This window comes from Acromyrmex echinatior, chromosome 12 (genome assembly GCF_024713525.1).
Source record: "Acromyrmex echinatior isolate Ae372 chromosome 12, ASM2471352v2, whole genome shotgun sequence".
In the NCBI taxonomy this organism is placed as follows: Eukaryota; Metazoa; Arthropoda; class Insecta; order Hymenoptera; family Formicidae; genus Acromyrmex; species Acromyrmex echinatior.
In genome coordinates, this window is record NC_141863.1 from 2,490,900 (window position 1) to 2,518,542 (window position 27,643).

A 27,643-nucleotide genomic window follows, 5' to 3' on the forward strand; every position below is an offset into this window, starting at 1 on the left:
CATGGAACATACAGCGACACCGTGTTTTGAGCCCATTTTTTTTAGGACCGACCGCTTGAGTTAGATCTCCTTCTTTTTACTCTGTGGTGTCACCAAAAGGTTACTGGCTCTCCAATTGGTTCATGCCAACTGTTACACAGTGATAAGAGGCATCTGAAGAGTGCGCTGGTGGTGCAATATGTTCTCAATTTAGCTTGAATAATCCTTCTCACTTCTCAGGTTTTTTTCTGATACGATTAAGAGAGAAGGAGAGCATTTTAAGAAATGTAAAATACATAACCTGTACGAAACAAATAGTAATTTATATCTGATAACAAGAAGCAAATTAGTAGGCATGAAAGAGTTTTTTCTCTTACACTTTTGTACGATCTCCTAACGATCTCTTAACGAATATCTCTTAGAATTTATTGAGTACCTCTATTAGTGTATGTTTGGAATATAGGTTGTATTTGATATGCAGTTTTTATATTTCTTATAGCGTAATAAGTCATTTGTCTTTACACAGAGATATTGTAATTACCCTTATATCTCATTACGTGAATTCTCTTATTGGGAAACATTCCTTTCTAAATAATTATTGTGCTACCATTCTGTCATAATGTTGCAAAAAATACACAGGTTACTACAGATTACGGTGAGTATTTTATAAATATAAAAATATATCCAATGCAAAAAATGATTCTTTTGAAATAATCTTTTTATGAAAATTGACAAATTAAATCAGCTTTCTTTTTTTTCTTTCTTTAACAGGCTTATGGAAACAAAGTAAGCAGTAGATATTTAAACTTTGTTCCAATTGTAGTGGAACAAAGTGGACGTGGTGAACGTGCATATGACATTTATTCGCGTCTCCTGAAAGAAAGAATTATTTGTCTTATGGGTCCAGTACGATGCACAACTTTATTATTATTATTATTTACACATTAATTTATAATTTTATAAAGAAATGAAGTCCATCATCTTTATAGGTCACAGATGTTGTAGCTTCTGCAGTAATTGCTCAACTTCTTTTTCTTCAGTCGGAAAGCAGTAAAAATCCGATTCACTTATATATTAATTCACCTGGTGGGAGTGTAACAGCAGGACTTGGAATATATGACACTATGCAATATGTTCTTCCACCTATTTCTACATGGTGTGTGGGTCAAGCATGTTCTATGGCAAGTCTACTTTTAGCAGCTGGAACCAAAGGTATGCGTCATTCTTTACCAAATGCTAGAATCATGATACATCAACCATCAGGAGGTGTACAAGGACAAGCTACAGATATTCAGATACAAGCTACAGAAATCCTGAAATTGAAACAACAGATCAATGAATTATATGTGAAACATACTGGACAAAATTTAGAAGAAATAGGTATGCCTGTCATATCACATCTAGGCTTTATAAAATTTCTTTTATAAAAATCATATTGCAGCAAAGAGTATGGAGAGAGATAATTTTATGAGTCCAACACAAGCTAAAGAGTTTGGAATTATAGATAAAGTATTGGCTCATCCCATGCAAGAAGAAACTACAGAGACAGCAACGGAGAAAATGGATAATGTATTGAAAAAACCTTAGTACTACTGAATAGGAAGGATACATGGGTTCGATTTTATTGGTATGTTGTAATAAATTCATTAAAAAGATGTATCATTATATATTTAATAATAATAAACTATTTATAAAACAATTATAAATTGTATCCTATTCAACTGAAAATGATATATTCATTTTCAAATTGGCATATATAAAACATACTAATTTATAACAGCAATATGAATGAGTATTAAAATGATATATTTCTTCAGAGTATATCTTCAAACAAGCGTGATATATCGATATAAAAGCAAGTGTCCAATTTGCAAAATATTCGGTAAAAAACCTTTTCACCCAATGGATATCATGGTATACTAATAGTTTGTTTTTGTTTATATCTCATAATGTAAGTTGTTTATAAAATTTATATTCCCAGCGTTCTTATAAATTATAAATATGAATTACATCATTATATATATATATATATATATATATATATATATATTTGTATGATCGTTATCTTAAAATTTTATCTTAAAAATGCTGTTAATTTATAGTTTATAGTTATTATTGTGAATATCACACGCGCGCGTGCACACACACATTTCATACCCTTTTTCAATTCCAAATACATTGTGAAATTATATCTGTCGATCTTGAATTGTACTCTGATGATTAAGCAGAAATCTTACGAAATATAGATAATGGAAGACAAGCCTTGCGTCCCAAAATATATACACATACAAGTAAAATGTAATATATAAAAATGCGAGTATTCTATATTGTGTGCACACAGTATATCTTTATGATGCTTAATAATGATATTTATATATACTTAGTATTTCTATATAATCAAAATATCCCATTTAAGATCTATTATCACCAGAAATGCTTTATAAAAAAAAAGCTCTATGAAAAGATACGCTTTATAAAAAGGACGGAAGTTGTTTTCATTGCCATAAAGTTAAGCCCTAAAAAGAATTAAGTAAAACGGTCTTTATAAAATAATCTAAAAAAAAATAATTTTTTGTCTTTTTTTTTTTAAAACTTATTCCTTGCAAAAGACCAGTCTTGTACATTATTTATTTTAATGACATTCACGTTAGAATTCACTGCGGACAAACCTGCGCATGTGCGAGCATTAGTATATCTTTCTTCTCTTTTGGAAATCTAAGTTCTCGTCCCGCTAATCGCGCAGTTTCAAGTTCACGCTCAGCTAAAGCCAATTCCATTGCCACGATCCCACCACCACTTTCGTGTTCTCTAGCAACCCAGTCTAATGCCATTTGGCTACGCATATCGTCGTCTAATGCCCGATGACTATAATGCGCGACTACTTCCTGCCTGCTGCACTGCCTCTCTCTCATGGCTTTTAAAGAGCCATTCCAATGAAGCAATTGAAAGACTGTCATTAACTCTTGGAATTCCAACATTGTTCTTCCACGATTGCATTCCAACATAAAACGGAACGCACCTATACCTGTATTTGGATCTTCTTTCTCATCTCCGCTTCCCTGAAAGCATATGCATTTAATTGTTCCTAATTTAATGTAATAAATAACTTAATTTAATGTAATCAATAATATTTTATTTACTTGTGCTTGGCTACCAACTCCGTTGGATGTTGCTGAAGGTTTGGCAAAACTAGCTCTTGCCTCTGCGACAGCTTTTTCAATAAAATCATCAGTAATCTTTCGCGATGGATGTTCATTGAATACAGAATTCATCAATGCAATTTTTGCAGCCGATCTACGTGCTTCCGCCTTTGTGGGACAGTTTTGAAAACTCCCGAAACACGATCCTCCAGGAAGTGTTACATAACAAACGTAAGGTGGATTGGCACCAGGAACAGATTCATAAATAACTAATGCACCATTTCTCAATTCTGTTCCTCTAGCTTGTTTCATCTGCCAAAATTCTTGCAATGCTTCTACGACATTTACTGTATATACATAAAAAATATATATATATATTATATGTATACAAAAGTATACAAAATTAAAAGTAGTCAAACAATTATAAAATTAAGTTAATAATAAGAAAGAAATTTCTTTATAATATACCTCTGCCATAACCTTGACTATGTTTTGCAAAGCTATTAACAACTGCATCTACAGCTTCTCTTAAAACTTGTTTGGCACGAGCATCTACCAGTCCACCTGTGACCCCCATATTTTCAGTAACACGTGATTTTGTCTTAACTGGCATCATGCCCTGCATTACTCAAAAACTTGCATTTATTTACTCTGCAAAAATATAGCATCTCTTTAGTGTTATTTCTAATCTCCAAATCACAATAATAAACATAGTAAAGTGCTTTTAGAATTTTTGATATTTCATAGAATATTATAATACTTAATGTTATATGCACAAGAATGTAGAAATTATTTCAAGATTTCAGTAAATAGAGCATGTGTTCATGTAATCAAGCTATATACAAATTCGTGATTAACGGAAACAAGATTTTGTTCTTTTACGAATTCACCGACACCATCCACTCGTTGACATTTGCATTCATCGCACTCATCGCACTTACGATCGGGATTAGGTCAGCGTTCGTGCCGTCGATCACGATATTCATGAATTAACGATCGCAATGATGATCACGACCACACGTTGACGCAATACGTCTCATTTACTCTGATTTACTTACCAAAGAATCGGCAAGACAATGCTGTGTGCGCGCACACTGTGAACACCGTCTTCCTGACCGTCGACCGTCGACTGTCGACCGTCGACCGTCGGCTCGACGAGTCAGACGAGTGTGTGTCGGATGCTGCGCGACAACGGGAGCGGAGAGACAACGGTGGCATCGGGCGTGGGAAGGAACCCAGGAGATCTGGACCGTCGGACAGGACAGAGACGTCAGAGACCCGGATGCCCAGGAATTCGCGTAAATTACTCTCCAATCTGATCGGGGCACTGCACCGTCCACCGAACCTGACGAACCTGACCGAACTGAGCTGAGCAGTGAGCGCCGCAGGATCAAATTGCAAGACACTCATATAACGCGTTTAATGGCCCCGGACTCCGGACCGCTGACGATTTCCAGAAAACCAGGGCCGTGCAACTCGCATGGACGCCTCGCGTCACCCGAGCTCCATCCATTCGATTCCCCAGATTTTCTTCTTTGTCAGTTGATTGTCCAGTTTCCCTTTGTCGTAAACTCAATATTTGCTAGCTGCGTTATATTTTTTTTTACTTTTTTTTTACACAACGCATGAATTCAATCGCATCGCGTCAAGAATTTCTTTCGTTATCAAATAGCGGTAAAACTTTTCATACGCGATTTTCATAGGCGAACCATTATAGAAAAAGTGTCTAGTGTAAAAAATATTTTTTTTTATTATTTACTTATTATTAGGAAATATAAAGATTATGAGAAAATGCTATGCAATCTCAAAGACAATAACATGACGTGTATCTTTACTGCTTTAAATTAAATGTTAAATTAATTTTAATTAACCATCGCGCGTATATTGCGTCTGACGTGTTATTGCTTGTTCAATATAAGAATAAAAAGAAGAAGATATTCTCCTAAAAGTAAAATTGCGAAAAGTCACGTCAATTCTATCATGTTCCGCTCCTCTCATCATCGGTGTCTCCGCTATTCTCCGTGTAATACATATATAGATGCGTGTAGATTATACGCACACTAATATAAGACTTGCGTGTGTACGTTCCAAGTGCATTATCGGAGCAACTTGGAGCAACTTAAACAACTTGAAATCTAGACGACTAGATTTCTCGCGAGACGACTCAATCACAAGTGCGCCGTATTGCGATCGCTTTTTGAAAATCTAAAGCACCTGTAGGTAAAACAGCAGATATCATAGCGCGCTAAATTCAAAAGTATCTTGTCTTAAGGATTAATAAATAATTTAAGATACGTTAAGGAATAATAGATAATAAATTCGCATCTTGACAAATTATAATAAACGATAAAGAGAAAGCGTTACTTTCGCGAATAAATTATGACTTTGTTTATAACACGACGTATTTCTCCTTACAAATATTTCTTTCAATTTATACATCTGTGTCAATCTACGAAAGACAAGTAACTTCTGAATACACACACACACACACACACACACACACAGAGTATTGTGTTTCTCTTATTAGTAATTAATATATATTTATTAAAATAAAAAGTTGAATCTTGAAATCATGATACGACGATACAATATACACATATTGGAATCAAAGTATATAATTCTGCGAAACACAATCCGACACGTAATCTTACCATTAATATTATAACATTGTACGTACACGTGTTATTTCATATTATTACATTTATATTACTGAGTGGAAAATTATAATATTGATACTCAATGTTACTATTCATTTTGTATTCTGTGTATTTAATTTTGACTGCTTTTGAAATATCTCACTATTTTATAGACATTTAATTATTGCGCATCTATTTAAAAAGAAAAATATCTTCAATCTTTTCTATATTGTTGATCGTATAACACGTGAGGTATATATTATCAATGTCGTAGGCGCGTGATAATTCGATTAATGTGTACGGAAAAAGAGAGAAAAACCACCTTGATATTCTCGATATTCTCGCAGTAATAATGGAATATCGCGCAAGCAGGTAATGGCACTAATGGCGCGTTGGATACGTGGCAAGACACAAGTTTCTCGTTTGATCTGCCTACGGCCTACGGAAGTAGGAAAAGCCCGCGTCGCGCCGCGCCGACCGCGCCGATTTATGTATGGCGATTTACGCGCGCACATTTCCCGCGGTGACTGCGATGCAATCGTCGTGTGTTGCTCCGCACACCACTGCACACTTGCACTGACTTGTACGCGAATAGGTGTGCGTACGGCGGATCAGCTGAGCGCCAGCTGTGCCGCGCGCCTCGACCAATCGGTGACGAGGATAGCAGCGCGGCGTGGCGCCCATCGCTTCGGCCGTCGGCGTTCCCGCGAAACGCCAATTTGCAGGCGGCAGTTCACTCCGTTCCGCGTCACGGCAGAAACGCGTTCGCGTTCGCGTCTTCCGTCATCTGCCGCGAGCGAACAACCGTAATAAGTTAATCTACACGCGAGGGTGTTCACATTTGCTCCGTTCCGACGGCGAAGTCAGTGCAAATCAGGGTGATATCCGCGTGACGAGAGCGGCAACAACCAGCCGAGGAGACGCGTGCGCGACGCGTAGCTGTGACGGGCCTTCGCTTACTGCGTATACAGGACTTCGTTTATGGTTCACGAAACTCTCTGGACTTGCGTCCGTCCCTAGGAGCCTGCGTCATTGACGTCGATCGCTGTACTAAGCACTAAGCGACATTTGGCCTGATTTAGCCCAAGCGAGCTGGCTGAACGCAGGTATACCTTGCGGAAGAACGTTCATCGTGGAGTCGCCTTTCGGTCGACAGATAAATCAAAACTGACGCGCGAAAGGGATAAAGATTCAGGAGTCGAGGTATTCTGACGGTATCGTGCGTGAAATTTACTACCAATATTTCCAAAATTTGCCCCTTTGAGGTTATGTGGCGCATATAGAGGGCGTTACGGGGCGTACAGGGGTTGGTCCGGTTGGTCGTCGTTTCGCGCGCTGCTCTCCCGCGCTTCCAGATCCACGTCCTCTATTTTTCTCGGAATATCATCGATTCGCGACTTGCACACGCTGCAAAATAGTTCAGAGGCGAGATTAATGAATTTTCCGACTACCGAAATCGACTCCGAACGAAAATCGTAAGTCGATACGGTGAATCAAAGACGGCCAAGAGAACGTGCATTATGGCGATCGGGTGCGTATAGACTTCGCGCGCTCCTCCACTTTTCGTCATTTTCCTAAGGAAATTGTTGCGCCTGGATTGAAAAAATTCATCGCACGCTCGTTCCAAGAGTCTCCGTTATCGTGTACACTTGGAAAAAATTTTTTCCGGCTCCAAATATTTTCCTTACGCGTTGGCAATCCGGCGGCAAAATGCCACAGAGCAGGTGAGTGATCGATATTCCATTTCATGTTAAAATTCAGCTATATCTCTCTTTTGTGGTCTCCAAATCATTTAGTTTACAATGAAATCGATTCAATGCCTATCCATTGCTCGATCAAAAATGTATTTTTTCTATCCATACTTAAACTTCACGCCTATAACCTTTTTCCTTAGTTACTTTCTTTCCTGAGATTTTAGCAACTTTCCCTCAGCGATGTAATAATTTGTTATCTTTTAGTCGTTTAGATAGCGTTATTTGCATTTTAAATTTGCAAATTAACACTATATTAGCTCCATAAATTATTTGATAACTGTTCAACCTTTTTGTATATCACAAAAAATAATAATATCTTGAAAGATTTATTTACACCGTCTATTTTATATAAATTGAATTGATAGAGGTAGATGATATGGAAGAACGTTGCATAGAGAGAACTGAATCTTTCCTCTATATTTAGTTTGCAGGAAAAGAAGGCACAAACTTATTTGCAAGGAGGCAAAGCCCAATCTTTGAAACGCAAGAGACGTACGACAGAACTCTCAGAAGATTCAGAAAACATATACCCACCTAGTAAAGTACCTACGCTGTCTCATGTCTCGTACACGGAATCTTGCAATACCACGCCATCAGTAGATGCTGCATGTACTCCCCAACATCAGACATCTCCGTTAAAAGAACAGCAAGAGCCTGCAACATGGTCTGAATTAAGAAGTGCAACTTGTTTCTTAACGCCTTCAGCCTCCAATAGCACATCCATTAGACCTAGTCCACTTCCGTCTCTACCATGGGCCGATGGCTCCCAAGTATGGTCTCTCATGTGCCTTGGGGACCAGAAAACTCTAATTCAAAGGGATCCAGAAATGTTCCAGAGGCACCCAACATTACAGCCACGAATGAGAGCCATTTTATTAGATTGGTTGATTGAAGTCTGTGAGGTGTATAAATTACATAGAGAGACTTATTATCTCGCTATGGACTACATAGACAGATATTTGTCTATTCATCACGACGTACCTAAAAACCAGTTGCAACTTATAGGAATAACTTGTCTTTTTATTGCTTCTAAGGTTCGTAAATTTTGTTACTTTTGTTTTATTTACAATTTATGTACATATATATGATAGTTGAGAAAAAGGAGTAAAATAAAATTTTATTATGTTTTTATTTTTGCAATCTCAAAATATCAATGTAACACAAGGTAAATTAAAAATTAAAAAATGAAAAATAATTTTGCAGGTTGAAGAAATATATCCACCTAAAATCGCGGAATTTGCATATGTCACCGATGGAGCCTGCACAGAAGAAGAAATTTTGGGAAAAGAGTTAATGATCTTGAAAGGACTTGGATGGAATCTGTCCCCGATAACTGCTCCAGGATGGCTCAATATTTACATGCAGATTGAATCAGGCGACTCAACTAAACCAAACACTTTCATATATCCACAGTATGGTGGATTGCAATATTCTCAAGCAGCTCAATTATTAGATCTGGCGACTTTGGACGAAGGTTGTTTAAAGTTTCCATATAGTCACATAGCTGCAGCAGCAATTTATCATACTCAAGGAAGAGAATGCGCATTGAGAGTATCCCGATTGTCATGGGAACAGCTTGCTCCTTGTGTCAAATGGCTTACAGCATTTGCTACTACCGTCGCGGAAGAGGACTCCCAGTCTCTTTTAAGATCTACGATTACGCTTGTAGAATCACACTCTGGATCCGGACTAAAGGCCACTGTACCTAATATTGTTGTAGACGAATCACATCGCATACAGACTCATGTGGTCGATTTGAATATGTTAGAAAAGGCGCAGCAACGATTAGCTGGAGAAATCCCGAGTGGTTATGTGAACGATTCGGATACAAATGTTGAACCTGGTAGACAAAGCCCAAATGAGAGTGGTCTTTTAACTCCGCCGTCTAGTAATCAAAAAAGTTCTCCGTTATCAACATGCCCTACACCACAATTACATCCTTATACATAACTAAATATTTACAATCTCTTCGCATATACATTATATATGGTAAAGTGTTATACATATTTACTATATAGTTGCGAATTACAGTACGATAATTCAGATAGAAACATGAGTTATTTTGAAAAAAGTACGTGCAGATTTGGGGAAATGCTGATAATATTATTGACACGTTATTGTAAATAATACGATGCTTCCTAATCGCATCTTTGGTACTGAACGATTGCACTTTCGAAATAGCAATAAAACTCTGTACAAGATATCAAACATTTTTCAAATGATCATATATAAAATAACACAATTAATTCAACATCACTTATTTTATTATAGACACTTGAAAAAGCGTGCTTTATGGCTCGCATTGTTTATAAATGCCTCTCAAAGTACATTTACCAATTCATTTTAAATAGCAGCCATATGTGGACTACTTTCTGTGATTGTGCTCAATACAATAAAATTTTAGTCTTACATTAATAGATTAGACTCTTTTTGTCTTTGCTATTTTATAAACTTTATGAATGTAAGAAGAAAAATACTAACTGCCTACAACAAGTGTCCTTAAATAATGTTTACCTGTTTTTCGAAAGAGAGCATTGTGAATAGTATTCTTTTATATAACTCGCTTTATTGTAATACAATGTATTACGGCGGTGCGTTACCTGGCCGAATGAATGCGTTTTTTATTATGTACAATATATTATGAAAGTCTATTAAAAACAATATCTTTATATCCTTAAATTGAGAATGAATGGTGAGGGATGAGTGCATGGATTAAGTATATGACGATTAATTAAAATAAAAAAAAAGACTAATAACCTTTAATGAGTAAGCATTAAAATTTTGTGGTGAATTTGCACTGCCTGGCATGTAATAACGTGGCAGTTTATACATATTTGTATGATGAGTTTGACAATAAATATTTTGCAAACTTACATTATTGTAAAAAAATTTGTTCCATTCAAATGATTTCAGTCATTTAATAACAAAATGAATTCATCGTGGCGATATAATTGTATGAGAAAATACTACAAGTACAGCGTTTCGCAAACGATCACAGATTCACAGCAGATAAAACAATCTTCGAATGATCATCCTTTTTGTATATTCCTCGATTTAAATAATAAATTTAGATGCCAACGAGTCAAAGAGAGAATTCAGTTAAGCACGACTAATGTCCATTTTTAGTAATTAATTTTAATCTCGGTTCAATTCACTCTTTATTCTTTATTTCTAACTTTTAGAATCGAAAAAAGGTAAAAAGTGAGTTAAATTGAGATTAAAATTAATCTATAGACAAGTGAAAACGAACATGATAGCGCTATTGATTGATACGGGTGCGCGGCGCAACAGATGCGATTGGCGGGAACGGATCCGCAGGTTTTTGATTTCAAATTCAACTTGAACGATGATCGATTAGTATCGCGGATCGATTCGATCACGTTCGATAGTACTACCTTACCGATTGCGACGGAAACTCGAAACTGTTACAAGTGGCGCCGCGGTGTGTCGGCTAGTTAAACGCAACGGTGCACTCTGATTCGTCAGTGTATTCACATTCAAGTTTATCAAACGGCTTGCTTACAGCCGTTAGTCAAAGGATCGTGAAACGCGCAACGAATTCGCTCGCTTGCTTCAGCTTGCTCGCGTCGCAGACTTGTGCAGACTTGTAACTGGACGGAACTGGTTGATGTTGACGGTTGATGTGAAAGTTGAATGCATACATTAGGAATTTACGTGGTCGAGGTGTTTGTCGGATTACCGGTATTGCAATTGCCACATTCGTCACTATCGCTTGCTATCGCTTGTGCCGGTGACATCTCAAGTGACAGAAGTATCAGTGTAAACACGCTTCTGCGTGTAAAGAGAACTTTCTTTGTTCTCCAAGCAAGTCTAGAGAGTGAAAGTACAAGAGCTTTGCCGATCTCGAGTGTTTCAATTTTCTGTAAGTCAAATCTTCATTCTTTTTTGCATGTGATCTTTTCCGATGAACTGATTTTTCGAAAGGGTAGAGGAACGGAGAAGATTTTTAATTCTGTTAACGAAATTCCAAGCCTGGATCTACACTGAGTCAGTGAATCGGAAGCGAGTCTGAAAGATGGATGGTCGGTGGATTGATCGAAATCGGTGAATTGGTAGAAAATTGGCCAGCAGCCAACTTGTAAGACTACCGACTCATTGTAGACCCGGCTTGTAAGACATTGTCGTCTCATCGTATTCTCGAAATCATAGGGTGATGATTTCCGTTAATGTTCATTTTCACCAATGTAGATTAACTTTAACCTCGGTTCAATTTACTATTAAAATTGATAGAAATTAGAAATGGACACAAATCGATCGGTAGAATCGCTTATGACAAAATCTCTATACAATTTGTTCTTAACTTTTTCCGACATGTTAAATATAATTCTACTAATTAATTTAAGATTAATAGATTTATTCGTATATTATTCTTAAAGAAATAATGTAAAAATAATTGATAAAGTTAATCGGAGATTGGTCGACATCGCAAATAATGATTTTTTTTCAAAACTTCAAAAGAATCAGGTTTTTTCATAAAAAAATAGATTACATTTTTTTAAGTAAATTTAATAAAAATATATGTACAATATATTCCCTATATTGTCTTCGTCTATTTACTGTAATAGGAACACACACACAATATACATGTAGAAGAAAACGTTTAAATATTCTTGTGTGTTTGTTCAAATATATTTTTGATTAAAATAAAAGTGGCATTATCTACGATATTTCGCACCAGGAAATCAAGATAAATATTCGTTGCATTGAAGAGAAAGAGCCTGAGAATGTCGAGCCCAAGAGGATCTGTTCGCGAAGGCACAAGAATCGTACTGAAAGAAATAACCGCGACTCTCCACAATTCTTCGCCAATTCATCCTTCTCGACGAAAGGTACTGTTATCGAATATTTTATCATTTTTGCACTGTTTTTCTTTGTTTTTTTTTTCCTATGCTTAAGAAGAAAAAATTATTCCGACGATGAGAAAAGCGTGATGGGAATATATGCACTTTCACGAGATGATACTTTTCTCACGTTCGTTTGCGTGAGATTAATAGTACGCTTTCAGGAAACGACGACGACCGATCTTGCACCGCCCGCTCTTATCGTTCGCATGTTCTCTTTGTAAATCCTTCTTCGCGCTTCCTTCTCCATTTACGCGGCTGACAGTCAGACCGGAGAGAATGTATTTCTATAAATAAACTTCGTATCTCCAGAAGTACCTTGAAACAAAAATAAGTTTTGCTTCCCGCCACGCGGGAGCATTTCTTTGACACACATGAAGAACGCGGATTTGTTCGTTTCGATTCGAGTTTTAACGCTGAATCTTCCAATACATCCGCTACAAAAAGATAATTGAAATATTATATTTTGAAATCAAAATTGATTAAGAATCGATTAATTGAGAATTAGGAGTTGTGGATGAAATCTTGTATAAACAGGCTTGAATATGAATATTCAATAATTTCTTCATCAAAAATATTCCATTCATTTCTTTTTAGAATATTATTAAATTTCTCCATTTCCTCTGTACAAATATTTTCATTTGATAGATTTTCATATTTTTCTACATCATGTGATATAAATGGAATTATTTACGGCGCAGAGCAATACTTTATCTCGTTACCCCGTATCTTTAATTCTACGTCACGAGTGACGATTTATTATATGAATAACGATTGTATGGATGAACATGAATATTGTAATTATTTATCTATTCGCACATGCGTTAACATTGCGACTATATTACAGATATTGATTGGCGATGTAAAAGATATTTTCATTTTCATCGAATGACGAATCGTCTCACCGCTGCTCCTCGTACTGATGTCCTTCCTCTTGGAAGTTTCGCCTGGAGTGGAATGGAGTGGAATGGCTTATGGCTGGCTCTCTAGCTATACTTATCTCTCTTATCTCGCGACGCTCCGTTACCAAGTGTATTCCCATCGCTCCAGATAGCGCCACACCGTCCACCGATTGTGCGACTCTTACGCGGCTCGATGGTCGAGAATCCTGTTCCCACCACTTCCATAGTTGGTGATCTTTGCGGCATAATGTCCGTACGGCGTGTGCGCGGCTGGACGGTATGGCTCGGTGCAGCTAGTGTTAGTACGCATCATCGTGGCATGGTGGAGGCGATGTTATCCGCGGTACAGCTTTTGCCGAAGGTCCGGTTGACGTGCGACAACGTTGTGTGAAGCACTCTCCCTGACGCCGAGGATTTCTTATTTAGTTTGTAAAAGGTAAGGCGATTCCCTGTTGTCTTATTCTTTCCCTCAGTCTCTTCCTCTTGAGGACGACTTCTCGCCTCGCCTCGTCTCGTCTCGTCTCGTCTCGTCTCACCTCGCGCGTGCACATGCACGTACAATGTACAATGCGTCGTGCTGCCGAGTGTGTCAATCTGACGATTACGGTGGCAGTAGTGTTGGTGGTAGTAGTAGCGATAGGTACTAGTAGTGGTGGCAGTGGACGTCTGGAGTATCGACTAGGAACGCGCTGGGCTAATATTAGAATTTCGACTAAAGATATCTGCTGTTCATCTCCCGCCACCAGGCCCTAATTTTGGGTCCTCTTTCGCGCGGAACATCTTCCTTTTTTCTTTTTCCTTGGAACGAACGTTCAATATAAGAAGATAAGAATATCTTCGCATCGTATATACTCCAATGCACGACCTCAAAAATATGTCACAACGATAGGTGTCGTGTACTTCGATCGATTAGAAAAGAAACTCGATTGACATTTGTTTATTTATTTCTTTTATCACTTGCTCTCTTTTTCTTAATTTCTTTTTTAATGATCGCTCTTTTAATGGAGCACTCTCTTCTATTAATTGACTTTAGACAGATATTACATAAATTTACCTCTCCATGATTTTTTTACATATGTAATTATTTTTTTATCATCGGTACAATCATTTGATAATATTTCTCTGTTAATTGATGTTTTTCAAATTGTTTGTTTCTTTTTCCAAGGGTCAATGTTCAACTCAGTATTAATAACGCAATGTAAATATGATAACAAATACGTGTTCCTCCTCGTGCAATTTCTTCTTATGTATGCTCTGTGCGTTTTACCTAAATTTAGAAACATCATCGCTCGCATTAAAGTGTCAAGTGCCGCGTTTAAATACACATTAAGAAGAGAGGGTTGCTTATCTCAGAGGGATGAGAGAGAGACACACCCTGAGATAGTGATGAAGTCTCTGTCAGCGCGGTCAAGTGAGAATGAGTCATTCCGACGGTTGCGTTGCAATCTCGATGATGTCAAGAACACGCCGAACAAGGATCTCCGAATAAGGATCGCAAAACACTCGTATCTCGTAATAAATTAAATTTTCATTTTTTTACTTTATATACTTGATGTTTTTTATTTCTTTTCCAGAAAATTAGATTCATGTTGTTTTTACGTTCTGTCTATTGATGCAATCCCCGTTTTCTATTTTCTGAAAATAAATGATGTTAGTAAATATTTTTTTTTTTCAAGGATAATGATTAGTTGTGCTATGTTTTATAATGAGTCATGAGCCTGAACAAGAAAGAAAGATCATAAAAAATATTGATATTCAGTTAAGAAATAGAATCGTAAAAACAGATCGAATACTGTGCATTGTGTCGAAAGCATAGAAAAAAATTCAGAATAACAAAGATTATTTGTATTAATTTCAAAATTATTCGTGCACGGCATAATATTTGTTTGGCAGAGGATAAAATCATGTTAAGGGTAAAAACATAGAAGGGGAAGTGAAATCGTTTTATTATAGGGTTCTTTGAACCCGCGTATAAATATGGGATCATGTTATACGTTAATGACAATTAAAAGTGAAGATTCTTCGAAAAGTCATGGGAAATCTTCTTTTAAAGGTAATTTTGTCATGCGTTTAATAAAACATTTAATTATTATTTTCTTTAACGTCTCATCATTTTATAATACGTGCAGAAACTGACAATGAGTTGGTTAGTTATCGCGTGAAATACAATCGCGTGTTTGAAAGTATTATTTCTCAATCAGAGAGAGTTAGAATGTTCGTTGTTTTTCTCATTATAAAATACAAAAAAATGAACAATATCCTTCCTACCTATTTTCACAGTAGTATATATAATATTAAATTTAATTATGAATATATAGCTAATGCGGAATAGTAATTGAGTGAATGTTCTTTCTAGCGAATCTATGCATCTATTACATTTCTTCACTTCACTATTACGATTTTTTTGGGAAGACATTCTTGTAGTCTTCTAATTTTTTTTGTGGTAACTCCATGTTCTTCCGTATTGAACTGCCGCACGCCTTAAATCGATATCGCTATATCGATGCACATTTTGCTGTAAGTTAACAAATATCCACGACTTTCAGCTTCTCTTTGCTCGGTATAGAGCAAACTGTAGTGTTATTGAGACAGATTATATTTCCGTAGTTGTCGTCTTGCAAAAGCGAGCGGAACTGGCACTACTAAAGCCTTTCTCTCTCAATGTCTTATAATTAGCCTGAGCGAGGCGTGAAGCGATTACGCAATTTCTTTTACGAAAATCGTCAGATCTCGGATTGTCAGCTGACTTAGCGAAGTCTGACTTAGTCAGTAAGCGTTGATATTTCGCAGATTACAGATTGGTTGCGATTGGCGTAATATGGAGTATATCCATAAACTTTTGCATCGTGCCACAAGCCCAAGAACGTCTCCTTCGCCCACGCTGATGGTATATTGCGTTGTATACGCTTTCGAAGGCGTTTTCTGTCAAACTTTCCTTGGCATAGATTGACGTGATTGTTCATAAATCTTTATGACAAGTAAAAATCGCGAGGAAAGTTTTTTCACTAAAAGATATCCGACGGACATGAAACATTTCTGTTATACATTAAAGAATTCTCATAAATCGCCCATTATGTGTTGACGCTTCATTTAAATCTGAAAGAAAAGAAAGAGATATGGTATTCTCGTAAAATATCTTAACGCATTTTTTTTATTTTCAGAGCGGCAACGATACTCCCTTGACTCTCCCAAAGACAGCAGAGCATGAGGTCAAGGTTCATTTTGCTCGCGAGTTTGCTGATGTAGGATCGGTCACGGAAAATCTCTTGGCTCCGGAGAGTCTTTCGTCGGCCAGCAGTTTCCATAGTCTCAGCAGTACTCTCAGTATCAAAAGCAGTAGCGGCATATGTACCGATTCGACACCCGAAACTCCTGATAACGTAGCGGACACATCATATGTGAACTCCAACATACCCGGTGTAGAGGATTTGATCCTCGCGTGTGCAGACATCCATTTAGGAAGTGAACACGACAGTCAGGATCTCAGTCAAGATCAGACGTTTACATCGGCCGTAGACGAGGTACCGTTTCCCACAAGAGATTGTTCCCTTAACGAAGATTTCTTAGACAACGCCGATAATGAAACGGCGATTGAGACAAGTTCTCAATTATGCAAGACAACGCCTTTGAATCAAACGCATATTTTGGGATCATCTAATAACACACTTCCCGTTCAAGATTCACAATTTGTGACTTCATATCCTCCTGCGGAAGAATACGTACTACAAGTAGAAGAATCGATTGATAAGCATATTCCGTTACAGGAAAGTGCTACAGTAACTGAGATTGAAACGTGCAACATTGTGAGTAATCTTATAAAGGATTCACTGCCAACAAGTAATGTGAATGATAATCAGTTGGATATAACAACTATTATTTCATCCAATAATACAACTTTCGATGTGATCGCGCTTAATGAAGAACAGACAGTAAAAAACGATTGCAACGCCGAAACACTATCCTTAGAAGATCCACAGTCGTGTCCTACCGAAATTTCTGTTCCGTCCATATCCCCGTTAGCGCAATATGCGGATCTTTCGTTATCTAGTATATCCAATATATCTTCACCATTAGAACATACTGACAGTAGTAAAACGAAAGAAACGAGTATACAAACTTTATCAGAGTTTAAACAGGATACGTCAACTGTATTGTCACCTTCCGACAATTTTGATCAAAAATTGTGTGTATCATCGCAAGTAATTGTAAATAATTCTATTACTCAAACTGAAACGAACGAAATTATCAAGGAGCAAGAGTTGTCTGAATTAGATATTGTATCAGATAAGGAAGATAACATACTATTACCAAATAATATCAGTATTATAGAACCAAAAACATCAGAAGTTGAAGAAAACTTACAGACAAGTGTCGATAAAAAAGATTTAGAGGTAGAAAATAGCGTAGTTTTGAATGGAGTACAGAAATTATCTGAAGAAGAAATTGCCATATGTAATGAGACCCATATTATAGAAAAACAAAATAATTCATCAGAAACTGTAATTATAGAAAAGGAAAAATGTATCGTGGAAAGTGCACCTACGACGAGTGATAGTAAAAAAGACACATCTATTGAAATTCTCGATCGTACACTTACTTTACAAGAGATAGATATCAACTTTGCACCAGATGAAGAACAATACGAGGAATTTAAACCTCAAAGACAAAGTACTACATTGTCATTGATCAATGGACATTTTGAAGAATTAAAATCTACAGTGGAAAAAGTTACTAATGAGCTACTTAATCCTTCACTTGAATTTACGGAAGAGACAGATCAATTTGTCAGTGCAACACCTGAATGTAAGTTATTGAAAACTCTTTTTCGTAATTTTATTATTGAGATTTATTAATTACATATATGAATACTATTGTTTTTTCAGTTTTCCAAGATCCCTCGACATTTGATTTTTTGTTAGCACGAAGTAATAATCCTACCCATACAAATCGCCTTAGAACCGAATCTTTGTATGTTAAGTTTGACCCATTGGTATCAAATATCAGCATGTTGCCTCAAGGAAATGCCACAATAAACGAAGAGAAAAATGACAAAAATGAATCGCCACTTCCTGATGTTGGTACACCAAAACGTAATCCTGCCATAGCAGCTATAGACAGGCTGCTTTTTTATAGTCCTCTTCCTAATGCAACAGTCCAAAAGTCAGAGGAAGTTCAAGAAAAAAATGTAAGTGTAAAACTACTATCTGCATCTTTAATTACCATATAAAGTACCTACTTTATATTAAATTTTGATCATGAGACAAGTATTAAAAGCAAAATTTATTCAGGAGCAACCAGTAGAAGAGCCTAAATCAGACGCACCACTTATTGATCATATAGATATGAGTAAAGAACTTGAACTTGTAAGAACGACGGTATTACAATTGGAAGAAGAATTGGAGAAACAGAAAAAGGAACACGAAGTAGAATTGGAAAGACAGAAAGCAATCTTTCAGGAAAAAATTAATAAACTACAGGCACAAATGTCACAAGAAATAAAAACCAAAACCCAAATGACGTAAGTAATTTATTCAAAACAAATCCATTTAGATTAAATAAATAATTTACTCAAAATAAATTAATTTAAATTAAATAAAATATGAGAACAATTGATTTAGGGTTGTTGTGGAAGAATACGAAAAATCGATTAGCAGATTACTCACAGAACGAGAAAGAGATCGTACAAGCTTCGAACAAGACAAGATAAAATTGCAAGAAGAATTGCAAGCAGCAAACCATCATCTAACTAATACGGAAGCAGCATTCAACGATGTACATCAAAAGTATGAAAGACTTAAAGGAGTTGTATCAGTGTATAAAAATAATGAAACTGTACTAAAAGAAAGTATCCAGGAGAATGTAGAAACCATAAAAACATTGGAAACGCGATACGATCAACTCAAGGAACATGCAATGGCTCAACTAGAAAAGTACACTATTAATATAGACATATATATAATATGTCATACAATATTTCTCGAAATAAGAGATATCGTGATATATTTTAATATCATATTATTATATTTTAGGGCTAATCTAGAATTGGATGGAATACGAAAACAGAATGAAGCGGAAACAGTCAAATTGCATGCAATGATAAGGAAAGCAGAACTTAAAAGCAATTCGCTCGCCGAACTTGTGGAGCAAAAATCTAAGGAAAATAAAGAACTTGCAAAAATCTTAGATGAAGTTATCGCCAGGGTCGGTCACGGAAACTCGGAATGAAAACGAGGTATCGCGATTATGGCGCGATTAGTCTTTATTTTTTTACTTGTCCTTCACTGTCTTAAATACAAATATATGTTAGATACGATTGATGTATGTATACTGCATTAACTCGTAAAGTTATTGCAAATTGCGTTTTACTTCAGAAAAACGCCTTTTATTAATTATTTATAAGTTGTGAAATATAACTATTTTAAAGCTAATAAAACTGTGCTTATATATTAAAAACACATTTTTATTTATGCGATAAAAAATGTTCAATACCCTGTATGCGGGTGTAACAATATACACATCCCAATTTTTAAATCTTACCTCATTACCGTAACACATTTTATCTTATATTATTAAGTTATATAAAAATCATAGTGTAAACACACGTCGGCTAAAGGTATAAGCACCCATATATTTGGTCATTTTAATAATGTCCTGTGTTTGCGAAAGATTAAATCTTTCATTCACAACTTCCTGAATTTTACTAATTGTACTAATGAGTACTGTCAATTTATTGGCCTAGTATCGATAAGAAACAGTACGTGATGTTTGGCTAGTTTTAACATACGATCGCTTGTACTTCCAGGTTTTCGTGGAATATTTCTATTTTCAAGATCGGGCATAAATTTTTTGATTGTGCGTGCCAAATTTGCAGCGTATTGTTTGAATTTCGGATGACTCATGCCAATGCCTTTGCTTCGTAGGGCTTCCGCAACTGCCCAAAGTAATTTCTAGAAATAAACAAGAAAATTATATCTATCAAATATATATTTTATATATATATATAGATATAGAGCATAATAAAACAAATATATATAGAGCATAAAAAAAAATTAACGATACAAACCTTTCTATGAGTATCGCTTAGTTCGTTCTTTCCTTGATTGACAGACGTTTCATTTTTCGAAAGAATACTGCTCGACGAATGTCTATCCCACGTAACCTTTGACGTATTTCTTATTTCGTGCATGCAATCAAATGATAAGCTTTTCGCCCATTTCAATCGTGGCCCTTGCAATTCTTCCTCACATTTTCTTTTTCTACTTTCTTCTTTTGAAGAGGTTTGTTTCGCATCTTCAGATTCGTTCTTTTTTGGTGTTGAAAATAAAACGCGTTTAATTTTTTGAGTATCCGTATTATTTGTACCTACTAATTTGCTAGGTCCAGCATGATCTGATGGGGGACTTTGAAATAATGCACGTTTCGAAGTTTCTAATTTTGATTTACATGGACTTGACTCATCTAGCATTAGTCTCCGAACTACTTTCTTCTTTGCTGAACTTCTTGGACTTTTACCTCGAGGACTCTTACCTCTTGGACTTTTACCACGTAGACTTTTACTTCTAGGACTTTTTCCTTTTTTATGTGTAAGTTTCCTATTATAAAAAAATACATATATATAATTATACTCTATTAATTATCATATTTTTTTAATGAGATACATACTTAATTGGTATCATTAACTGCCTTTTATCAGTGATTAGTCCCAATCCTTTCAAGTTAGCGCTACAGAAAGTTCTACGCCTTTTGGTTAAATGCGTCAATCTCTTCTCTGGACTTTGACCATTTCTGTGTTTCATCAATAAACTTCGCTTCCTCGCACTTCCCGGTGGTTGTTTGGAAAACCATACGTTACAAGTAGATTGTGTCTCAGCTCCTATGTATCTTTCACACAATTTAACTGTTAAATTCTCAAACTCCTCTACAGTTCTGCTTCTGTTATAACTGAAATTTAAAAAAAAAAAGCATTAAAAGAATTATACTTTATGGTTAGAAATTAAAAGCTGTAATAAATTGAACTTACTATATGCCATGGAACTTGTGAGAATAAGCCTGAGGCCACGTTAAAGCTTTAGCCTCTTCTTCACCAATCGTATGATAAAGAAGAGGAGAATGTTCCTGAGATAAATCTGACTTTTTGTCTACACCTGGTAGAACTGTAACTGTTTCTTTAATCGTATTAACTGAATTGTTTATCTCCTTAGGAACATTATATTGTACATTAAAATTATCGCAATCACTATTGTTTATGCCTAATTTTGTATCTTCGGCACTATCAGCTGACAAATCACAAGCATCAAAAGCATTAGTCAAATTCCTCGGAGTACCTTTTGCACATTGATACGAAATTGAAATATTCTTATTGTTAGTTTCTATGGGTCTCTGCTGCTGGGGCTTTGTGCTTTCCGTAGTTTCTGAATTTCCATTGGATAATGGGCATCCAATATAAAACAATCGACGATTTTCATAAATGTGTCGTAGAAAATCAGAACAATCGCTTTGGCATGTCGTATGTCTTGGCGGAGGTGGGACACCACTCAAAAACTTATTAATTCTAACCAGCATATAACTATCTGATTTTGCAATCAATTCAGCCTGAGTAGGTTCTTGAGGAGGAATCACTGACAATGTACTATTGTCGTCGGTTAATGCCTCAACGTTTTTCTTATATGTATCACTTTCGGTATCACTATCAAACATTTCTGGACTAGAGACATTTGGGAATGTCTCTCTAATTTGAGAGTTCTCATATTGATTGGTAAAACAGCAATCCATATGTTTTTTATCTAAAATTTCAGAAAAGTATTACACTGCAATATAATTTAGCAATGTGCAACACTTATCAAATTTTTTTAAAACATGTACATGCCCAAATGCTGCTTCAATTGTTGGCAATTCTTTGTGTATATTTTATCAATCCTAATATACTATTCTATTGATGTTTCATGAAAGTAAAGATGGACTCACACGATGCTCGATTTCTTGAATGATATGAGCATGCATACAATCATGCCTGCCTTGATGTATGCTAGAATTCGTTCATACATTGAGCGTTGCATGCTGCATATAATTTTTATATTTATTATGGATTACTTCATAGCTTATTTCCTTGCATGCATTAATCAAAAGAAATAATTGCTAATTTCATAATTATTTATCAGACTACATGCATCAAAGCAAGCATAGCAGCATGCATGTGTGCATGCTTATCATTCAAGAAATCGAGCGTGATTTCATTTTGATAAAAGTACATAAAAGTATGATATGAATCTAAACGCGTATCTGATAATGAAACAAAACGCCATATTCAGTGCGTCGTAATATGCGTTTTATATATATATATATATATATATATATATATATATATATATATATGAGATGTGTGTAAAATCAAGTATATATAGCATATACTTACATTCCAGAATAATGACAGCCAAAAGATTAGCGTCTCTCTTTCTTCACATACGTCTGTTCCTTCCTCACAAAATATTACTTTTCATTCGCGAGACGACGGATGAACTTCGTTCGATAACGCACTTTACACACTAGCTATATAGGCTGTAGGCCAAGTTATTTGTTTTTCGAATCCCCGCGAATCACGATAATTCTACTGTTGCGTACTGTCCCCCCACTCCATACACTCGATGGAATGTAATGATCAGTTTAATAACCTTATCTTTAATAACGACATATATAGCTGCAACATATGGTCTGTTAACTGTTTTCTGTTCTTGCACTGGACTGCACTAGAACTTTCTTTCTCGCTTTCGACGAATTATCAAACATATACATCTATCTTACTTGAAGTTACAAAAAGTGTACACTAGTTTAGCCACAGAAATGGTTTATACATTTAAATCTGAAACCACTGAAAAACTAAAGGAAAGAGATCAATCATATTACAGAATTTTACAATAATTGCAAAGCTGCTTTTTCTGCTGAACCATAGTGTTTCCTAGAAAGCATAAAGTTGATATAAAGATCTGTTTGCGTTGCTTGCACTTTTTGCACTCAGTATTTTCGCGTTCTCTCTTTTTAAGAAAAATACAATATATGTCTATCTTATTTTAAGTGAAAAAATATTTGAAGATTTCATGCAACGCGAACAGACCTATAATTGTACGCGTTTAAACCGAACAAAGTTGCTAGCTTACTCACTGAGCGATTGAATATGATTGGTTGGATCTGTAAATAACAGAACCAATCATGTTCATTTGCTGGGCGAGAAATGACTTGAACAGACCTGTAATTCCGTGAAAATTCTTTTCGTGCATTGGTATCCCTGCGTTACACTCGCGCCGAGCCGAGCACGTTCATCATAGAAATTTTGTGGTTATCTTTTACAAATGGCGACGAAACACGCCGTACCGTATAACCCGTAAAGAGTGATCCGGCCTGGTTTTCTCGTGTAAATACACATTGAAACATTCAGCACGACTTATCCGGTCGAACGATTCGACGAAAGGCATTAAAAGCAATCTTCACGCGACAGATTCAATAATCTTGTATTAACAAGACTGTAATAATGGGAAACGCGATGGCTGCCTCCGCACCTCCTCCACCGCCACCTCCGCCACCGGGTCCCGAACTAGTGCCGAATTTAGGGAAACCGGATCCGTCAACGGATATTTACGCGCCTACCGAAGCGTCCAGTCAGATTGAGAACCCGGGTACCATCGAGGATTTGCACAAAAAGTGTAAAGGTATCTTGTCAAAGGCTTACATGTCACGATTCTCGAGTACTCCCTGCTTTCTCTTCGGATTGCTTCTCGTGTTTTTCCAGTTTATCACAGAAAACTTTCTAATAGATTATTTCCTTGGCGACCAATAATTAATATATGATTTTTCACATTTTCCTTAATAAACTCATTATATTTTTTCTTATAATTTATATTATACTTTCTGATAAATATTTTCCAATATTCTAAATTAAAATTTATGCTTTCTGTGTACTTGTGTTACGTAGGACAAAAAAATTTATATTTTATATTTCCAGATATATTTCCTATAAATTTTGAAGGAGCAAAATTAGTAGTCAATAAGGGATTGAGTAACCATTTCCATATTTCACATACTATTAACATGAGTTCTGTAATACAATCTGGTTACAGGTAAATGTCCAGCATGGACGAAAATATCTGCTTTGTTAATATCGATATGCTCTATAATACAATATAACATAAACATATATATATTTATTTATATGTGTACTATATAACATAAACCTGGATCCTTTTATTCAGATTTGGTGCAACTTATGTTGGCACAAAACAAATTTCACCTACAGAAGCATATCCTATATTATTGGGTGATATTGACCCAAGTGGAAATCTTAATGCCAACATTCTTCATCAATTTGGTTCAAGACTCAAAGGAAAATTGGCAGCGCAAGTGCAAAGAAATAAATTTACTGCTGTACAAATGACAGCTGATTATCGAGGGGATGCATATACTTGTTCTTTAACACTAGGCAATCCAGACGTTCTTAATGGTTCTGGTAAGATGATAATATGGAAAACATCTGTGTTATAAAATATATATATGTAATCTGTGTTAATATTATGAACATATTTTTAGGTGTTCTTGTTTTACATTATCTTCAAAGTTTAACACCATCGCTTGCATTAGGCGGTGAGCTTGCATACCAACGTGGACCTGGCTTGCCAGGTGGACAAATTGCATTACTATCTGCTGCAGGGAGATATACGAATGGTGACTCTACATTCAGCGGTAGCATTAGTAAGTAATAATAGTAGTATAAATTATTCTGATACTCTTATATGACTTTTTAATTTTTAAATAATTATTTTCCAAGGTCCATCTGCTTGTCACCTTTGTTTCCATCAAAGAGCTAGTCAACAATTACAAGTAGGCGTGGAGTTAGAAATTAATGCACGAATGCAAGAATCGACAGCAACAATTGCTTATCAAGTCGATTTACCTAAAGCAGATTTAGTGTTTAAAGGTATGTATTCACAATTATCTCAAAAATGTTATAATTTTATCTAATTTTATAATCTTTATTTAATTTTTGGTATATTATAGGTAGCGTAGATACGACTTGGACAGTAGGAGCAGTCTTAGAAAAGAGATTACAACCGTTGCCATTCTCATTCGCGCTCAGTGGTATGATCAATCACAGCAAGCAGCAATTTAGATTAGGTTGTGGCCTAATCATTGGTTAAGAACGATATGCGGCTATGCAATTTTCAAAATGCGGATCCAAAGGAAATCGGGGGATTATATGTTACACGCTTTACGTGCAGTCGAACAGTCGTGTAATCTTAGAATCTACAATATCATATCGACTCCTTTCTGATTTTAATGGTTATCAGAACATATCGTTTCGTTAAAAATACAATTTTTGTTATCAACGATCGTGTTAATTTGATTAAATGATCTATACAGATTCCAGACTGGATTTCTCGTTTTAATATACCGTCTGTTTTTTTTTTATTTCTATCTAATAATCTGTCTATAAAACATTAAGATATTCGTAAGATTACATAACTTTTGTTAGATACTTTTTCCATCATAAAATTTAAATATATTTTTGCAAATGAAATGTTGTAATATCGTACTTAGCATGACAAAATTCGTATTTTTTATATTCATTTTGAACAATTGCTAAAAACAAAGGTGTTAATTTGTTATTAATACAATTTAATTTTGAATTAAATTGTAAAACGTTAAAAAAAAGTTTATTTGTGTAATTGAAACTTTAAAAAATAATTCAATTTTTATTTATTAATTTTTATTTTATTAATTTCATTAAATTACTAACATTTTTATAAACATAAATCGCATAATCAAAGATGTAGAAATATATTTACAAAGTAGTGAAATCTTTAAAAAAAAGGGTCATTTTTCTGGTGTCATTTTCTGAACATATGATCAGTTTTTTTGATTTTCTATTTATGATAAATATATAAAATATATATGGTTTTATCATAAATCGTATGTAATAGCATTTATTTGAGTAATAATTTTCTTAGTTATAAATGCAATGCATTTATCATACAAACCATTTAAAAAGATTTATTTTATTGCTGAATGTACCCATTAATTGATATAGGTCTCACGTTGAAAATTTACGAAATAACAAATGGTTCGTGAACTTTCGTGTTCATATATTTAAACTTTTACTCCATTAACTATTGTTGAAAAAAATTATTGTAAATATGCATATATGAAAAAAAGACGATATGTTATGTGCCACAATTAAAATAATGATTAGAGAGTAATATTTGTATTGACTTGATTTACATATAGATGCAACGCTGTAAATTGTAAACATGTGTAATATTCATAAAAATTGTTGGCAAAACTTATTACAACGCACATTTTTGTTAGTTATTTCGATGATGATGTAAAATTTGTTTGTGTAGATAAGAAAAAGATAAATAGAAATACAATATACAATCCCCGATTTGATGCATTCGCACGTGCGGAGAGATTCACAGTTTCTTACTCTTTAATCTGTTTGTATACATTTTTATTGTAAGATACGACAGAATAAAATTGTGTATTGTTGAACAAGATCAGCATTTGTGAAAACATCTCTGATCGTTTATTCTTTAGAGTATAAAAAAAGATATTTATATACAGGTACATTATGTGCTTCTTTGGTCGAATGGATTGAGTCTTGAAGTTAGAGCATGCAGTTGCGAGTTCATTTCCTGAAGAAAACAATAAGCAATTAGTGCAAAAATCACTAAAAGCTTATGATGAACTGTGTTTATATAGTATGCATGTGAAATATATGATCATTTAGCAAATAAATCAAGATTCTTTTAGTGTTGTATTCACTTTAAAAATACTACTTTAAAAGTAAATATTTTGAACTATTCATATTATTTATGATAAGATTAGGACAAAAAGTTTATCTCTGCAATGATCAATGTGAAGAAATTGGAAATATTGTTACTAATTTTTATTGCATTAATAATATAATATATTGATTAATTTCAGCAAATACTAGCAATAACAAAACTGTTAGTTATAATTTTCTGTTCGATAATATAACTCAATAACTTGTAATATAACAATTATATAACATATATTAGTTGTTACTATACATATTGTATGGAAAATTATGACTAATAGTATATCATTGTTAATTAGTATTTGCTAAGATATACTGATTACTATAATTATACGAATCATTTGTTATATTATATATAATATTCTATTCGATAAATTTTTTGATACATTTCTCTAATAATGTCGTTACAATTATTTAGATAGAATAAATAGAATAGATGTGCCAATTTGAAGTTTAAGTGAGAAAAAAATTCTGTCTCTTTTTTTACATTTAATTTCCTATTTTTACGTATTTGCTTAAATATTTATAAAAACTGGTCAAATGAAGCA

The 27,643-nt window shown here is 34.9% G+C and overlaps 6 protein-coding genes and 1 long non-coding RNA gene across 15 annotated transcripts; 4 read left to right on the forward strand and 3 right to left on the reverse strand.

The window, feature by feature from the left end:
* The first annotated feature begins 150 nt into the window (after positions 1-150).
* ClpP (Caseinolytic protease proteolytic subunit) lies at positions 151-2,462 on the forward strand. Of its 3 annotated transcripts, none has more exons than XM_011068870.2 (5): positions 151-634; positions 751-885; positions 969-1,359; positions 1,421-1,606; positions 1,797-2,462. In XM_011068870.2, the coding sequence occupies exons 1-4, from the start codon at positions 599-601 to the stop codon at positions 1,564-1,566; spliced, it is 708 nt and encodes a 235-aa protein (XP_011067172.2). In that variant the 5' UTR covers positions 151-598; the 3' UTR covers positions 1,567-1,606; positions 1,797-2,462. The 3 variants fall into 3 exon arrangements, with proteins under 3 accessions (XP_011067172.2, XP_011067170.2, XP_011067169.2); XM_011068868.2 differs by lacking the exon at positions 1,797-2,462 and having other exon boundaries at positions 153-425; positions 506-634; positions 1,421-1,685; XM_011068867.2 differs by lacking the exon at positions 1,797-2,462 and having other exon boundaries at positions 153-634; positions 1,421-1,685.
* lft (Limb expression 1 family member lowfat) lies at positions 1,796-4,557 on the reverse strand. Its single transcript, XM_011068872.2, has 4 exons — positions 4,178-4,557; positions 3,588-3,770; positions 3,120-3,466; positions 1,796-3,038 (listed from the first exon to the last, which is right to left on the reverse strand). Exons 2-4 carry the CDS (start codon positions 3,742-3,744, stop codon positions 2,634-2,636), a joined length of 909 nt encoding a protein of 302 aa, XP_011067174.1. The 5' UTR covers positions 3,745-3,770; positions 4,178-4,557; the 3' UTR covers positions 1,796-2,633.
* Positions 4,558-6,380: 1,823 nt separating this feature from the next.
* On the forward strand, positions 6,381-10,382 carry CycE (cyclin E). The gene is made up of 3 exons (XM_011068873.2): positions 6,381-7,479; positions 7,934-8,543; positions 8,713-10,382. The coding sequence occupies exons 1-3, from the start codon at positions 7,466-7,468 to the stop codon at positions 9,457-9,459; spliced, it is 1,371 nt and encodes a 456-aa protein (XP_011067175.1). The 5' UTR covers positions 6,381-7,465; the 3' UTR covers positions 9,460-10,382.
* A 706-nt stretch (positions 10,383-11,088) lies between these two features.
* Positions 11,089-19,726, forward strand: tacc (transforming acidic coiled-coil protein). 6 transcript variants are annotated; one of them, XM_087412126.1, is made up of 8 exons: positions 14,319-14,350; positions 14,439-14,471; positions 14,551-14,785; positions 16,435-18,076; positions 18,157-18,458; positions 18,562-18,791; positions 18,892-19,203; positions 19,303-19,726. In XM_087412126.1, exons 1-8 carry the CDS (start codon positions 14,334-14,336, stop codon positions 19,496-19,498), a joined length of 2,967 nt encoding a protein of 988 aa, XP_087268252.1. In that variant the 5' UTR covers positions 14,319-14,333; the 3' UTR covers positions 19,499-19,726. The 6 variants fall into 6 exon arrangements, with proteins under 6 accessions (XP_011067178.2, XP_011067176.2, XP_087268252.1 ...); XM_011068876.2 differs by lacking the exons at positions 14,319-14,350; positions 14,439-14,471; positions 14,551-14,785 and adding exons at positions 11,089-11,392; positions 12,209-12,359; XM_011068874.2 differs by lacking the exons at positions 14,319-14,350; positions 14,439-14,471 and adding an exon at positions 13,809-13,913.
* On the reverse strand, positions 14,799-15,793 carry LOC105153807 (uncharacterized). The gene is made up of 2 exons (XR_847134.2): positions 15,542-15,793; positions 14,799-14,908 (listed from the first exon to the last, which is right to left on the reverse strand). It is a non-coding gene; the product is annotated as an uncharacterized LOC105153807 (long non-coding RNA).
* mi (cyclin E-interacting protein minus) lies at positions 19,515-23,104 on the reverse strand. 2 transcript variants are annotated; one of them, XM_011068879.2, is made up of 5 exons: positions 22,686-23,104; positions 21,294-22,056; positions 20,936-21,214; positions 20,337-20,865; positions 19,515-20,220 (listed from the first exon to the last, which is right to left on the reverse strand). In XM_011068879.2, exons 2-5 carry the CDS (start codon positions 22,043-22,045, stop codon positions 19,996-19,998), a joined length of 1,785 nt encoding a protein of 594 aa, XP_011067181.1. In that variant the 5' UTR covers positions 22,046-22,056; positions 22,686-23,104; the 3' UTR covers positions 19,515-19,995. The 2 variants fall into 2 exon arrangements, with proteins under 2 accessions (XP_011067181.1, XP_087268260.1); XM_087412134.1 differs by lacking the exon at positions 22,686-23,104 and adding an exon at positions 22,140-22,586.
* A 436-nt stretch (positions 23,105-23,540) lies between these two features.
* Positions 23,541-26,809, forward strand: LOC105153809 (Translocase of outer membrane 40). The gene is made up of 6 exons (XM_011068880.2): positions 23,541-23,973; positions 24,267-24,381; positions 24,514-24,767; positions 24,848-25,009; positions 25,086-25,235; positions 25,316-26,809. The coding sequence occupies exons 1-6, from the start codon at positions 23,796-23,798 to the stop codon at positions 25,453-25,455; spliced, it is 999 nt and encodes a 332-aa protein (XP_011067182.1). The 5' UTR covers positions 23,541-23,795; the 3' UTR covers positions 25,456-26,809.
* The last annotated feature ends 834 nt before the right edge of the window (positions 26,810-27,643 follow it).

Excerpts from the sequence above, each read along its gene's own strand:
- ClpP (XM_011068870.2), top strand. The coding sequence starts at position 599 with ATGTTGCAAAAAATACACAGGTTACTACAGATTACG. Across the intron at positions 886-968 it reads TTATTTGTCTTATGGGTCCA|GTCACAGATGTTGTAGCTTC; the intron begins GTACGATGCACA and ends TCATCTTTATAG. Across the intron at positions 1,360-1,420 it reads ACAAAATTTAGAAGAAATAG|CAAAGAGTATGGAGAGAGAT; the intron begins GTATGCCTGTCA and ends ATCATATTGCAG.
- mi (XM_011068879.2), bottom strand. The coding sequence starts at position 22,045 with ATGGATTGCTGTTTTACCAATCAATATGAGAACTCTCAAATTAGAGAG. Across the intron at positions 20,866-20,935 it reads CAGTTAATGATACCAATTAA|GAAACTTACACATAAAAAAG; the intron begins GTATGTATCTCA and ends TTTTTATAATAG. Across the intron at positions 20,221-20,336 it reads TAAGCGATACTCATAGAAAG|AAATTACTTTGGGCAGTTGC; the intron begins GTTTGTATCGTT and ends GTTTATTTCTAG.
- CycE (XM_011068873.2), top strand. Across the intron at positions 8,544-8,712 it reads GTCTTTTTATTGCTTCTAAG|GTTGAAGAAATATATCCACC; the intron begins GTTCGTAAATTT and ends ATAATTTTGCAG.
- lft (XM_011068872.2), bottom strand. The coding sequence starts at position 3,744 with ATGCAGGGCATGATGCCAGTTAAGACAAAATCACGTGTTACTGAAAAT. Across the intron at positions 3,467-3,587 it reads TAGTCAAGGTTATGGCAGAG|TAAATGTCGTAGAAGCATTG; the intron begins GTATATTATAAA and ends ATGTATATACAG. Across the intron at positions 3,039-3,119 it reads GAGTTGGTAGCCAAGCACAA|GGAAGCGGAGATGAGAAAGA; the intron begins GTAAATAAAATA and ends ATATGCTTTCAG.
- tacc (XM_011068874.2), top strand. The coding sequence starts at position 13,834 with ATGTACAATGCGTCGTGCTGCCGAGTGTGTCAATCTGACGATTACGGT. Across the intron at positions 13,914-14,550 it reads GGTGGTAGTAGTAGCGATAG|AAACATCATCGCTCGCATTA; the intron begins GTACTAGTAGTG and ends ACCTAAATTTAG. Across the intron at positions 18,077-18,156 it reads TGTCAGTGCAACACCTGAAT|TTTTCCAAGATCCCTCGACA; the intron begins GTAAGTTATTGA and ends TTGTTTTTTCAG.
- LOC105153809 (XM_011068880.2), top strand. The coding sequence starts at position 23,796 with ATGGGAAACGCGATGGCTGCCTCCGCACCTCCTCCACCGCCACCTCCG. Across the intron at positions 23,974-24,266 it reads TTTGCACAAAAAGTGTAAAG|ATATATTTCCTATAAATTTT; the intron begins GTATCTTGTCAA and ends TTATATTTCCAG. Across the intron at positions 24,768-24,847 it reads AGACGTTCTTAATGGTTCTG|GTGTTCTTGTTTTACATTAT; the intron begins GTAAGATGATAA and ends ACATATTTTTAG.